The sequence below is a fragment of the Sinohyriopsis cumingii genome, chromosome 7, assembly GCF_028554795.1.
Source record: "Sinohyriopsis cumingii isolate HCF-2022 chromosome 7, ASM2855479v2, whole genome shotgun sequence".
NCBI lineage: Eukaryota > Metazoa > Mollusca > Bivalvia > Unionida > Unionidae > Sinohyriopsis > Sinohyriopsis cumingii.
The window spans coordinates 51,231,968-51,246,518 of NC_142967.1; the positions used below are offsets into that span (position 1 = coordinate 51,231,968).

Consider the following 14,551-nt stretch of genomic DNA (forward strand, 5'->3'; position numbering starts at 1 on the left):
CCCGCACCCTGAGTAGGGTAAGAGGCTTATAAACATGGTGTCCGTTGCAGAAGTTTCCAGACTTTGCTGCAGATTAAATAATTATTTAACGATCAACCGACTGCTTCGTCCAGTATTAGGCAAGCAAAATGTTTTATGAAGCTGTGTTTTTTATAAATATAAAAATTCTGTTAAAGAGACCAGTAATTAGGTAACAGTACCCACAACGATGTAGTTGAATGGCACCCATTTTCGGTTTCATAAACACGTTTTCGTTTGGACAGTGCACAGCAGAGACTCGTTACAGATAAAATTAAAAGTATTGGTCAGTAGATGGGGGAGGGGGGGGGTCCAAACATGTAACAAGATTTATTAGCAACAGGGGATGATTTTTTTCTTCAGAATTATAGAATATATGAAACTTGCATGTTTTCTGGATAAATTGATTGTGGGTAATTCAAAAAGGAAGATGTCTTTTGAAATAAATTCAAGCGTCCAAGCACGTGCATAGTTAGCATATTTTAATATTGGTCTTTGGTCACTTTTAACAAATTCTTGACCTCCTGTTATCTGAAGTTGACATTTGCATATTTTTTGATTTGATCGTATAGATATGTTTTGTGAACATTCAGTTTTACAAATAAATTGACCTTTTCTTAATGCTACAATTTAAGACATATCACAATTTATTTATGTTTTGGTGCTACACAAGAACAAAAATATCATGTGATACATCTTACACTGTAGAACTAGAGCTTTTCTCTGTCCCAGATACGTTTTAAGATTTTCTTTGCCATTTTATCCAGAACCCTCAAACATTTTTGCTGAAAATACCATATTTTTTAGTCAAACAGTTTCAAAGTATATGTTACTCATAAAACCAATACATGTAGTGCAGATTCATTACATTGTTCTTGTACAGAAATACATTATTCTACAGTCACAATTTTGTAAATTGACAATATAGTTATGATGAGATATTTTTTTGTCAATTTTCATCTCTTCAGGATAAGATATTTGTAATCAATTTTCATCTCTTTAAAATAAAATCATTGACCCTAAAAAGTATTCCTAACCACTGTTCATCAAGTAGAGGCAAATGTTCAATGTGGAATCAAGAATCTCTGGCACCGAGTAGGTTCTCAAGAAATTTTTATCAGTGTGTTTGTTTAAATAGGGAAACACAATAAATCAATTTTCTTTTCATTGTTATGACAGCATCAGTTTTGAACTAATGTCATTTTGCCTCTTTTTGCTTTCTAGGGTAATGATATTTGTCACAATCTGTATCCCCAATGATTTATGCCATTTTTGCAAGCAAGCCACATACTGTGTGGATTATTAATCCACAAAAATGACCACTCACATACATGTTCTTGAGGTAGTATACAGTATAATTTACTATACATCAGTGCTGTATCAATTGATATTCCCAAGCTATGCATAGTACATTGTGTAATTACATGAGCTAACTATAATCAAAACAATTTATTTAGTGTGCCAGAAACTTCAGAGATAAATATTTTGATTTCATTTAATATTTTGGCTTGCTTAAATTCAATGTGAAATTAATACAAGATTAATCTGCACCAGTGTTAACAAAATCTGTTTTGCTAATATATGAAAAAATACCTGGAATATTTCTAATGATATATCCAGTTGACCTAAAATTAATATATCATGACCACTGAGGTGGCCTAGTGATTAGAGCATCCGCCTCGGATGCGGGAGGTCATGGGTGCTACATGTCTGACTTAGTGCTAGACATCACTGTAAACTGTCACTCTGCAGAAATCATTGTGATATGACTGAAATTTGTTAAAGCAGTGTTAAAAATCCAAATCACACACACACATACTTTTTCATAACTGTATTTAAATGAGGCGGTGAATATGCATAATGTTCTAAAATTATACCAGTCACTACATTCTCACCACCGTCCACTGTCAGCATGTTTATGTGGGTTCAGGTTTTCGCTTGGCCAATGTGGGTATGTGAGAAAGCTTGCTAGCAGCTTCCCATGGATCACTGATTGTTTGATGTGGATATTTAATGAAGCTTTAACAATTTTTCAGTGATATCGCTATGATGTCTGCAGTGTACCGGCTTATAGAGATGTCTAACAATGGGGCATCATGTTGCAGACATGTAGCATCATGTCCCACCCAGACACATTATCCTGACACCAGGCTGACCAGTCCAGACATTAGCCCCTTAATGCTGACTGCCTAGTGAGGTAGCTGTTGGTATCATTTTTGTAAGTCTTTGGTATGACTCTGCCAGGGTTCGAACCTGCAACCTCCCGCATCCGAAGTGGATGCTAACAACTAGGCCATCGGAGCGGTCATCGCCCATGGGTCTGTGTTTCTTTCCAGGGTTTTCCCAGGCTTTTAATCCATCAGCTATTCTGTCCACCTTTATAGCCTATCATGTGCTGAAAAAGGACTGTAAACCAACAAAAAGAAGCAGGTCTTTGGGTTTATCTACTTAATTTATCAAAACATAACTCTTTGATGTCATGTTTGTGTCCAATAAAAAAGTTAAAATTATATGTATATATATATATATATATATATATATATATATATATATATATATATATATATATATATATTGTGTTTTTCCTTCATATGTGTGAATTAACTTTGCACAATACTGTCATATGCCATTTTATTTATTTTTATATAACATTTTTGCGAACAGTGACTATCCAACAGAGACAAACATTATTTTTGCATGCTCATAAGTACATTATATATGTATATATATATATATATACTATTTAAGATACAAACAATAACCCACAAGAATCTCCATCACTTTCTGTCACATGTATAATTTGCATGTACTCAGTATGTGTGCACACTAGATGAAGCAAAAAGAAACATCTGAAACAAGCACTAATTAAAATCAATTATAGTGTGAAGTAACAAATAGAATATTTCCAAACCTTGTCCTTAGTGACCTTAATGTGGCCCAGTTTTTGTTATCCTTTGTAAGATGCACAGATCCTAATTTTATAGTATAGATCAGATCATTGTAATCCAGAGGATGAGCATATAACATAGTGACATGTGTAACAAGTGACCATGATGTTTCAAGTTACCTACTGTAACATGCATGTCATTGCCCTTTGCAATGTAATTAATACTATATTATAAGAGATAGATATATTTTCTTTTCATGTATTTTGTACTGAGAAAACATCACTTTACTTGTTACAGACACCCTGTTTTGCAAAGTTTTTTTCTTAATATTGTATTCTTTGCTAACGTTCACTCATCTGTACCAGTAAATGATCAAAATCCAAAACCTTAACCTCACCACCACTACTACCACCCCAGATACACTTTTGTTTTCAAAACTTTAGTTTTGTTAGGAACAGGTAAATGCCCAGAAACATTAGCAAGTGTACTATATCAATGGGTTTACAAGCTATCATTACACCAAAGATGAGTAAATAATTTGCAGTTATTGTTGAAAACACTTTCACCATTCTTTTATGAGACAGGATTTTTTTTTGTTTTATCATAAGTCATATAATTTTACCATCTTATTCTTGTTAGCATCTGGCTGATTGTCTGAACAAAATGCTTATTTTGGTCATGTTTTGAGTGGTAACATATGGATTTATCAAACCAAATGATGTCAAAGCATTCTCAGTTACAACTGCAAATTATTTATTTATAAAGACATTTGTAAGGGGCTTACAAATCGAGGCGAAGTAATCATTTTAGAAACTTGTGGTCCTTGTGACATAGCGATGATGCAGTTTCCCCACTTAGGTCAGATGCATTAGATTTCATGAATGCTAGTTTCCCAAAGGTATCATACTGTAAGGATACTGCTAGTGTTTCCAAGGTATCATACTATAAGGATATTGCTAGTGTCCCCAAGGCATCATACTATAAGGATATTGCTAGTGTCCCCAAGGCATCATACTATAAGGATATTGCTAGTGTCCCCAAGGCATCATACTATAAGGATATTGCTAGTGTCCCCAAGGCATCATACTATATTGTCCCTTGCCCATGCATTAGTTTAATTGATTGACCTTTATATCTGTATATCATCATCATGTATAATAAAATTATTCATTTTATATGCTGTGATTGGACTGGGTAACTTAGTACACTGGTAGTCAGAATAGGGGTAATATAGGTTTTTAAATTTGATTTATGATTATGGTTTTGGAAAGAAACAGATGGAATTTCCCCATAAAGCTTTAATGCATTTATTGAAGAATTGTTACAGTATTAATATTACAAATTGATTGAGAATTGTTGCAATATTAATATTAAAATTGATTAAGAATTGTTGCAATACTAATTTTACAGATTGATTAAGAATTGTTGCAGTATTAATATTACAAATTGATTAAGATATATAGCATTGAGGAAATAAAATTAAATTCACAGGAATTTGGTTATTGACATTTTTATAAGTGCATCTGTCTCAAGACTTGTATATTTTCTTTTGCTCTGATTCTTACCAGTGAGGTATAAATTTATATGATTGCACTGAAAAGTGAATGCAGTTTATACAGCAAGTGGTGTCTTTAAACAATAGATTTCATGTTAGTTTGACATCAGACTCATCATCATGCATATTGATACTGTTGTAACAGTAAAGTAAAGTACACTTAAAGGATATCAAAAATAAGAATCTGCTAATGGTTGTTGATGAACAGTTGCCCTGAAATTCTTATTATGAATTTAATTGTATTTCCTCAATGCTATATATCTTAATCAATTTGCAATATAAATCTTGGGGATGTTAGGAGTATTAAAAAAAAACAGTAGTTTTACACTTTTTGGATTTGTGAGATCAGGAAATGCAGTTGGATAGATCCAAACATAGTGCATTCAAAGAACTTGCAGGCATGTTCCTAAGTTGCAAGCCTCTGAAGGACCCAAGATAATGGACTAAAACCCAATTCCGAAATCATAGTACATTCTTAATCACTTTGAAAGTGAAATGATTTATCAGCATAGTGATAAATGAATCCCATCTGCCTTGGCTCTTGTGAGTCAAAGATTGTTTCTCAGTTGATATCTTGGCTGTCAGGGGTGACAGTGTCTTTGACCATCCACTGGAAGTCTAGATAATTCAAATTCATCACAGGACTTTTAAATTAAAACTTGTATATATTTGCCCCCCAAAAATAATTCTTAATTTTAATTTTGAGGAGGCTTTCCATGAATTTCTCATGCTAAGCTTGTAGCTCAGTAATTGGAATTGCTGGTAGTACATGTACCTCATACACAGCTCTTCTCAAATTTCCAGGACAGTTTTTGTCAAGATGTGAACAGTTTAGCACCAGACCAGAAGAAGGGATCAGCAAAAAGCAGGATCACATGACAGCAGGAGATGTAGTACCTTTTGAGCCCCTTCCCCTACCCAAGCGCTCTTGGAAAGGCCGGGTAAAAGTATCCAACTACAGTGTCAGACAGAAGACATACAAACCGACAAAAGCAGAAACTCCAACATTTAACATAGAGGAAGTGGAAACCATCCTCAAGGAAATGGAAAAAGAACTAGTTTCAGATAATGATCAGGTAATATTTTTAGACACAATTTGACAGGGTCCATTTTGAACATAATAGACTTAGTTTTGCTACAGTGGTCCAACTTTTGAATGCCCTCTACCTGTACCCCACCCCACACCTGACAAGTGACCACCCACTTATTACAGCCAGACTCCCTTGGTACCATTGGGTTTGTGTTCAGAAGTATGTATGATGGCCACATCTGTAAACCTGACCATGGCAATTTCATACCTTTACTTTTAGAGACTTTCGTGTTGATTGATTATATTTATATGTACCTGTTAGCATTTACAGACTTGGAAATTTACCTACTGTTCTGCATCAGTTGGTAACTTCCATGCCCATTCACAATAAATGATATTTCATAAATAGTGCTTCATGTACTGGCTATTATTTTTGTCATAGTTTTTTAAATTTATTTCCATACTGTTTACAAGAGCTACCTTGAAGAAATTATTAACTGCATTAATACATATACCAATAAAAGTAAAATAGAGATTTTAAAAAACACCATGCCATTTACCATGCATGTACAATCAGGAACACAGGAACAGTATGACAAGTATATCATAATTCTGCCCAAAGATTATTCTAAAGGAATAAAATGTCGTAATATGTTAAAATAGAAATGATACATGAGCCATGCTTTTCTGTACATTTAACCTTAAACTTAAAATAAAGTATTGTTTATGAGAGTATGATAATTTTTTTAATTGTAGAATTGTGTACAATATATTGTCTGTTGCACTGTGTGAGTGGCCATTCGTGTCATGAACAAAGTGATTTCACTGAAAAAAAGTTACTTCCTGTCATAACATTTTTTAAAAATCTACATGCATTGCGAAGGAGTGAATTTTTTCTTTGAAGTCATCTGCAATGCCTATTACTTTAGTTTCCTGCTTTAAGTCTTGTGGGACAGTTTTTACCAGCTACTGTTCAATGTCACACTTTGATGTTTCAAAATGCACATTAACTGTTGAGTGAAAATGAAAAAAGCCCTCATACATTTGATAGTAAGTTCTCTTATTATTGTATAAAACTGGTCTCTAGCATACATTTATTTTAGTTTCACTGTTGAACTGAAATTTAGGTAAAAGTGTAATGGCCTTGATTGATGTCTAAACTTTTTTCTTCTAAACATCATAAGTGTATTTATTTCAAGCTACATGTATATCCCATCACCTCCGTTACTTTCCCAACCTACCCCCACTCCAGAGTATAATAAACTAATTGAGTATACATTTTAATTGGGTCAGTTCTTAGTACCTACTGGTCATTGTTGCGCTTTGCTGTTTTAAAATAAATACTGTGGAATGAAAATATTTCTTCTTGTCACAAAACCAAACATTAAGATATTAGTTTTTAAGAAAATGTTTGTATTTATTATGGACCAAGCATTTAAATGTATCATGTTAACAGTTTTAATGATCATGGCTCACACCTAAAATTATTAATATTTTATTTTTTTAAAATAGCAACTAGTTTAATTTTTTGTAGAAGCTAAATCCTATGACACTCCCACCTTCAGGAGCACAGAGAGTAAAAATTAATGATTTTAAATCAGAATTTAACCATGCCATGGCATTTGTCTCTTTTAGGAAGCCAATTAAGATGGGATAACGCCCTGTAATGCTAGGGCTCCAAAGATGTGAATAAAAGAGCATTAAATAACAATGACCAGTCAGGAAGGTGTGAGTTTCGGTGCTAGTTTTAACCCCAATGTTTCAAGAAACATCAGCTTCCCCCCCCCAAAATTTGTTGTTTGTGGAAAAACAAATTTTGGACTGAGAAACACATTAAAGTTAAGTTGTGATATTTTAGTGTAAAATTGTTTGGGTTTTTTCTTAGCAGTGTATAAAACAAACTATATAAAGTGTTGCGCAAAGGATAGAATTTGGTTAGATACTCTCATTGTAGAAGGAAAAGTAATATAAATTTGGATAAATGAAAAGATGGAGTGTCCTTTGATCACTGCTAAGAAATTTGACATAGAAAGATTCGGATGAACAATGTCAGTAATATATTCCACTATTGTTGAATACAAAGTTTTTGGAAAGTTATATTAAAAGCCAGATTTCTTGCACCATGATTATTCCTAATATTTTATATAGCTTTAATACAGTTTTTATAACAATTGTTTCCTTAACAGGCCAGTTATTTGTAAATGAATATATGAAATATTTGAAACATTTATACGATCTTTGATACTTTATGTTTAAATATTACTCCCATTTGATGATTTGTGCATTCCCCATCTATAAAGGCAACTGCTTTTACAGGTCACCTGTCTGCAGCAGACAGGGTGGCCATTTAAGAGGGGACCACTGTATTATGTTATTTGGTGTTTAAAAAAATATCATTAGAATTTAGAAAGTGTAAGTTTGGGACCATATAATTATTGCATTCTTTAAGTGTACTGTTTAGAAAACTGTTGATCAAGTGTTGAGAGTGTACCAGCTAATTGTAGAAGAATAAATATCTCATTCATGCTTCAAAGTCATCTGAATTCTGAATACTTTGATTTAAAATGGCCTTTCAGATGGTTGATTTGATATGGATTTTAATGTGATTTGATTAAAAATGACCTTAAATGTGATTTGATTTGAAATGGCCTTTGAAATGATTGATTTGAAATGGCCTTTCACATGATTGAGTTAGAATGGCCTTTCACATGATTATTTGTGCTTACATCTCTGTCATTACATTTCATACTTGAACATTGAATAAATATTTTACTTATTTTCTATTTCAGCCTGTTTCAAACATGCCAAATCCATATGCTGAGAAAGATAAGAAGTGTATTATATGCCAATATAATATAGACCTTAATTACAAGGTAATTTATATACTCATCTAGCTGTTTCTTTTCATCCGGCTGCATGCCTTATGCCATAGAATGTGCTATTAAAGGTGATGGCATCTGTCTGGATCAGTTCATTCACGAAAGTAGAGTACATCCATTTGCATGGTATGAGTGTTTAGAATGACTGCATTTTTAGAGATTTTACAACACATACACAGATCCACAACACTGTGTTATAACATTTTCATTGGAAGAATGCATTTTTGACTAGTGGAACTTCACAGTATTGCCAGCTATATCCTAGAACTGACCAGTCAGAGATACATGGCAGTTGTCAGTCAGCTAATGTATCACAGCAGACTGCTGACTAATCCTGTCACAGCTGATGGAAATCGCTATGTAAATTCAGTGGAATGATTTGGTAGATGGCATTGTCTTATTATGTGCCTACTGTAAGGTAAAATGCTTTATTTTATAATGTCTACTGATCCAGCTGTTTCCTGTTGCATTTCTGTGCAATAACTCAGTTTCTCCACCATCTTATGTTGCCAGATTGTATGAAGGGCTTGCACCTGGGACAAGGAAAATGACTATTGAATTTGGAGTCAAAATGTCATAGGTCAAAATACTAATTAAGCATAAGCATGCAGTTAATATGCTGTTCAGAGTACTCTGTTCCAATTTTCATGAAATTTTCACAATTTGCTTAAGAAGCCCTGTTTAATTCACCAGGAAAATATTAAGCAAGAAAAATCTTGATTTTCTAGGAATAGATCTTAATCTATAATTAGAGTATTTATGGTTTCCCAAGGACACCAAGGGAGGGGTGGGAGTGGGAACAGTTATAAGTTCTTTACTAATTTTATTTTTTTTTCATTTTAGAATGCCCGTTTGTTGAGCCAGTTTGTATCACCATTCACTGGACGAATTTATGGAAGACAAATCACTGGATTGTGTATACCCATGCAGAAGGAAATAGCTCGGCTCATCAAATGTGCAAGGAAAACTGGTAATATATGTACACATACTCTAATGTCCTTTGATGATTTGGCAAACATTTTCTGTAAATTAGACCTTTGACTATTTACCGTTTCTCACCATTGAACTGCTTCTAAGTTCACAAAATATGCAGATCTTAGACATTGTTCCAAGTTTGAGGACAGCAACAGACACACGCATATTAAGCTCACCTGTACAAAGTAGAAATAAGCTAGTGTAATACCCTATTCATTAGCCTCAGCACAGATAAATGTATTTACATTTGCACACCCTCACTGAATGTCAATCATTGTTTCTTCTTAAACCCTAGCAGCAGTTTGGGGTGGGTTTCATAGAACTTACCCCCCAGTGTAGGGGGCTGATTTGTGCATACATATGTATTAGTTGTTCATTATTTGTTTAAGTTTCTTCATGTAGCTCATGTTTTATGCACACTGTGTAAATACTGTTATCCCTGGAATCATGAAACTTGGCGAGAGGCCTCTTAATGAGTACAAATTGTTGGTTACTGTGATCTGTTTTCACACTCACTTAATTTAAATTTCGTTGTTTAATTTTATTCTTAAGCTCAGTTAATAATATTATCATCAAACTACAAGCTTTTGCATTTAGCTCATGATGAACTTGGTTATTTGCATAATGTATAATATTATAACTAGGTTCCTGAAAGTTGGTAAGGATATTCATCTTGATGAATATTACACTCTCATCACAAAAATATGTCACTGTGGTGTATATGTCATGCTTCACTAACTTTGGTTACACTGTATGTTTTATGTGTATTTTTCAAGTTCTCTTCATGCTTTTATCCTCAAACTAGATGATTATATGCGTATCTGTTAGTACCATACCCTTGTCACAAGAAATGTCACTGTGACCTACATTTCACTTATTTCACTGGCTTAGGCTTTGTTTTTGCATTTAAGCTTAAGGCCAAAAAGATCTTATGTATAGACCACTGTCATAGTAAATTCTTGACCTATATTTCATGTTTCACTGACTTTGCTAACAAAATTTGAAAGTTTGTTTCTCAAGCTCTGTTTATACCAGAATCATCGAGCTGGATTATGTGCATTTTTTATTTTGCCCTAACAACAAAAGGCTCATCATGACCTATATTGGAGCTTTTTCTGGCCTTGGTTAGGTTATTATATTAGCTCATGACTACATGAGTTTGGTCATGTTATATGAATACTATCTGACCTAGTATCATGAAACTTGATGAGTTGATGCATCTTGACAAGTTATGCATCTTGACAAGTTATACATCCTTTTGCTCAATGACAGTAAATTTTGTGTCAAAAGATTATTTTTTGGGTGCTGCATATGTTCCAAACATGAAACTTTATAATTTGATATGTCTTTATTACTGATACACCCTTAAACCAAGGTAGGTCACTGTGACCTGCATTTTATATTTTACTAATACAAGTTATAATGATTCATCCATGCTAAACTGATATACATCCTAGCTTATTTAAACTGCCCATTCTGACTTGTGCAGTTGGAAGTATTATTGTTAATATTAATATGTTCATTGCTAACATAGCATGATCCAATTTCTCAACATATCTCAACTACTTTAATGTAAATAATACTTTTAGTTTCAGGTGTCCTCTTTAATGTCAAACTCACTTTGCAGAATCACTGCAAGTGTCTTCATAAAGAGCATGTATGCTGGACCATGGAACTCAAATACCAAGTGCTAAATATATTCCCACAAGCTTTCTTAAACTTCATATCATATAATCATCATCACTAATGGTTTTGTTCAGCTTGACTGAGTATCATGCTGTTCGTACCTTGTAAAATAATCTCAGTAATATTATAAAAAAGTAGACAGGAATGTATTGATAATTTGTGATAACTTCAACCATTGCAGAGACATGTGATTAAAAAGAGTGAATACACAACAGTTTTACTGGACATGTTGGGCAGTTCGGTGATTTTGTCCACCACGTGCATGGAGCAACAGACATAGGTCATGGAATATTCCAAAATATTGTCTTTGACTTGTTTAACCATAGGACTGTTGCAATTCTGTCTGGCTTCCAATTTGTTTCTTTGCCGAACAATCAGTAGAGGTGTCACAGATTAAGCTTGTTACAGCTCAACTACGTGAAGGCTATGCAACCCACAGTTAGCTAGTTAAATTTGGGTAGAGAAGGGTGACTTAATTCTGTCAAATAACTAAAGAACAATAGTGTAGTACATTTCAAACATTTGTTTCTCAGTAAAGATGTTTGTTATTCTAAAGTTTGTTGTTTTTTTTTAAAAAAAAGTTAAGATTTTAATTTGGTAGGATTATATATGCCTAAATGAGACAGTAAGTATCAGTTCAGTTTTACTGCTTGTGAAAACTGTAATCCTCAGCAGGTGCTTGCAGACAAGATATTTTCCATACATTGCCATGAAACCGCATGTTCATATATTTTCAATATTGCTGGAAGCTGAGTACAGAATGAATTAAGTTTAAAAATTGTATATTACAGCGATATTAAAGAGAAAGAGATGCATTAGATTTCGTAAATTTATTGAAGCTCACCTATGAAGTGAAATTTGACATGAAATGAGTTCAGTGATAAGGAACACATTGAATTTTTCCTAAAGTTGCATAAAATTTATATGAAATCAATATACATGTTAGATAATATTTTCTTAGAATTAAATAAGAGAATTATTTAATATTTTCTTAGAATTAAATAAGAGTATTATTTGTTATGAAATGATTAAAAAAGTGGTTAACATACTTTGAACTATGTCAACATAACAGTTCACCACCTCAAACTTGGTTTTTGTAATAGTTTGACACATCTGGCATCATACTTGTATGTTTTATATGACAATGTGTGATGACATCAGACTTGTGCTTTTTATACCATGTATGATGACATCATACATGTACATTTCATGCCAGATGTGATGATATCATGATATATATCATGAGGATGTGCAAAAAATATGTTTATATGACATGATATCAGTGATGTTATATAACAAATAAATAACTTGCATGCCCTTGACATTGACACACATAACTTGATTTGTTCTAGCGAAAGAATCTCTTTATCCTCTGTGCACATGCTCATCCATGTGTTCATTTATATTTTATATTAAACTCAGTGAACCACAATTGTAAATATTCAACAGAAAATATCGCTGTCATAATTGCTTGTTTTATTAAAGACTTCTAGTTTTCAAAAACTACAATAAATATGAGCCACAGAATTAAATTAATTCAGACTATTTGGCATGATAATATTTTGGTGTAATATTTTATTCTGTTCGATAGAAAGATACCATATTTACCTACTTGTGTCCATCTTACATGCTGTATTTTAATTTTGCTTATTTATGTTCAAATCCCCTACAAGTAAAAATATTAAATCACTTTTTGTCATTTCAGGATTCATGTCGGTCTACTACAAGAAGGCAGATTATTTAGCAGATCCAAAGCTATTTAATGCATTCAAGTCAAATAGATAGCAGCCGAAGAAGTAAAGGACATGTAAATAGATTGATCAGACTAATAAATATCTACATGAAAATAAATTATATAATTGAAAGAAACTTGTCATTTATTTAATTCCTCTCTGTGGAGGTTTGGGAGCAGTCACTTTACACTTGTCCATGTGCCTGTCTGTCAACATTGTACGCCACTGTACCCTTGATTTATGTGTGTATTGGGCATATTGTCCTACCCCTGGCACTAATACTGTTAAAATAATTCAGGAATATCGCTGTGATGGACCAGCATAAGTTCTGCAAGAAAAACATACAGTAAAACAGGAATAATTTTTAATGGGATTCCTATATGATCAATAGAACCTTAGCATTTGTACTCAATCCATCACATTTTCCTGCTGGTTCCTTAAATATTCAAATGGCTTATTGTTCTTCTTAATTATATAGAAAGGTGGCCCATTAACCCATCACAATGGCCCACTGGTATTCTGAGGTAGAGAGATCCTAGTTTTTTCTTCAGGATGTAAAATAATAATTGTAATATAATACCACTTGCTCAAAAAACGATTATTATTTTGACTCTGGAGTGATAGGGAGCAGCTATAGAATTAAATTTGCATGTTGTAAGACAAAAGTGCTGTATCACTGGTGCCAATGTTATATTTAGACATGATGTTTCTACGTTTTAAAGTGGATTCTGTTCTCCTGACTTGAATCAGATTTTTCTTGATATAGTCCTTTTTTTTATATCATCTCTGATCCATTTTTAAAATAAAAATGGTCTGTCTAGTCTGATTTTGCAAAGACCTTAGTAAATTATTTGTTCCATGTATTAGTTAGCACACAAATCTTGTAAAGAGTATTCTGATTGGTCAAAGGTTTAAATTCATCCAATTAATCTTCGTGTAATGGAAAATGATGGCAATGGAAAGAAGAAGCATGCTTGTAAGACATGGAATTCCGAGTTGTTGAGAGATAACATGACACGAAACGTTTAGATAAAGGTTAAATAACATACGGAAATAGGAGTGGCTGTAGCGAAAAGTTAACAGAAATTTAGTTGGTCAGTTTATAAGAAAACTGAACCCTAGAGGATGGCATTTTGTGACCTCTGCAAGAAAGATCCAAATTACGGTCATTGTGGTTGTAAGAGTTTGGAACAGCACCTACAAAAGAAGCTGTATGAAAAAAAAAATTGAAGCTTAGAAGGCATCTGGAAAAAGTGGAGTTAATTACTATAAGAAGAAAGATTTCTTGCATGAGAGAACAGATGTAGCCATCTGTTGGAATATGCCCACTGCATGTCGCCAATACAAGCACCAGCTTGAAAAGAAAAAAGGCTCTCATTGAGAAGGAAAAGAAACGATTGCACATTAAGCCAAAAAAGTCAGTGGTGACAAAAAGGAAGGCTAAAGAAGTCTTTGCCAAAGCCACAAAAGTGCTCGACTGGCATATCAACAGGTTGTGTCCAATGGAGAAAGAGAAAAGTGAATTTATGGGATTATTTGTATATAGTTGATGTACTTGGATGTTTATTTTACAGATTTGTTATGAAAAGAGAGAAGTATAATATATTTGCTGCAAAAATTGACAAATTATTGTGACTTAATTATAATGTAAACACTGAAATGCACATGAAATAACTTCAGCATCAATAGTATTGGAGAACAAATTCATGTGACTATAGATAAGTTTATTAGTTTTTTATATGATTATTTTGGTTTATTTTATGATCATAAGTTGCACCAGGAGCAGT

General features: G+C 33.1%; 1 protein-coding gene across 1 annotated transcript; it reads left to right on the forward strand.

Moving 5' to 3' along the window:
* The first annotated feature begins 3 nt into the window (after positions 1 to 3).
* Positions 4 to 12,900, forward strand: LOC149795216 (uncharacterized). The gene is made up of 5 exons (XM_089964959.1): positions 4 to 119; positions 5,266 to 5,537; positions 8,281 to 8,364; positions 9,214 to 9,340; positions 12,737 to 12,900. Exons 1-5 carry the CDS (start codon positions 35 to 37, stop codon positions 12,814 to 12,816), a joined length of 648 nt encoding a protein of 215 aa, XP_089821085.1. The 5' UTR covers positions 4 to 34; the 3' UTR covers positions 12,817 to 12,900.
* Positions 12,901 to 14,551: the final 1,651 nt, after the last annotated feature.

Bases quoted from the DNA above. Each gene is read 5' to 3' on its own strand.
- LOC149795216 (XM_089964959.1), top strand. From the start codon at position 35: ATGGTGTCCGTTGCAGAAGTTTCCAGACTTTGCTGCAGATTAAATAAT. The intron at 5,538-8,280 runs GTAATATTTTTA...TTTCTATTTCAG, and splicing joins TAGTTTCAGATAATGATCAG to CCTGTTTCAAACATGCCAAA. The intron at 9,341-12,736 runs GTAATATATGTA...TTGTCATTTCAG, and splicing joins CAAATGTGCAAGGAAAACTG to GATTCATGTCGGTCTACTAC.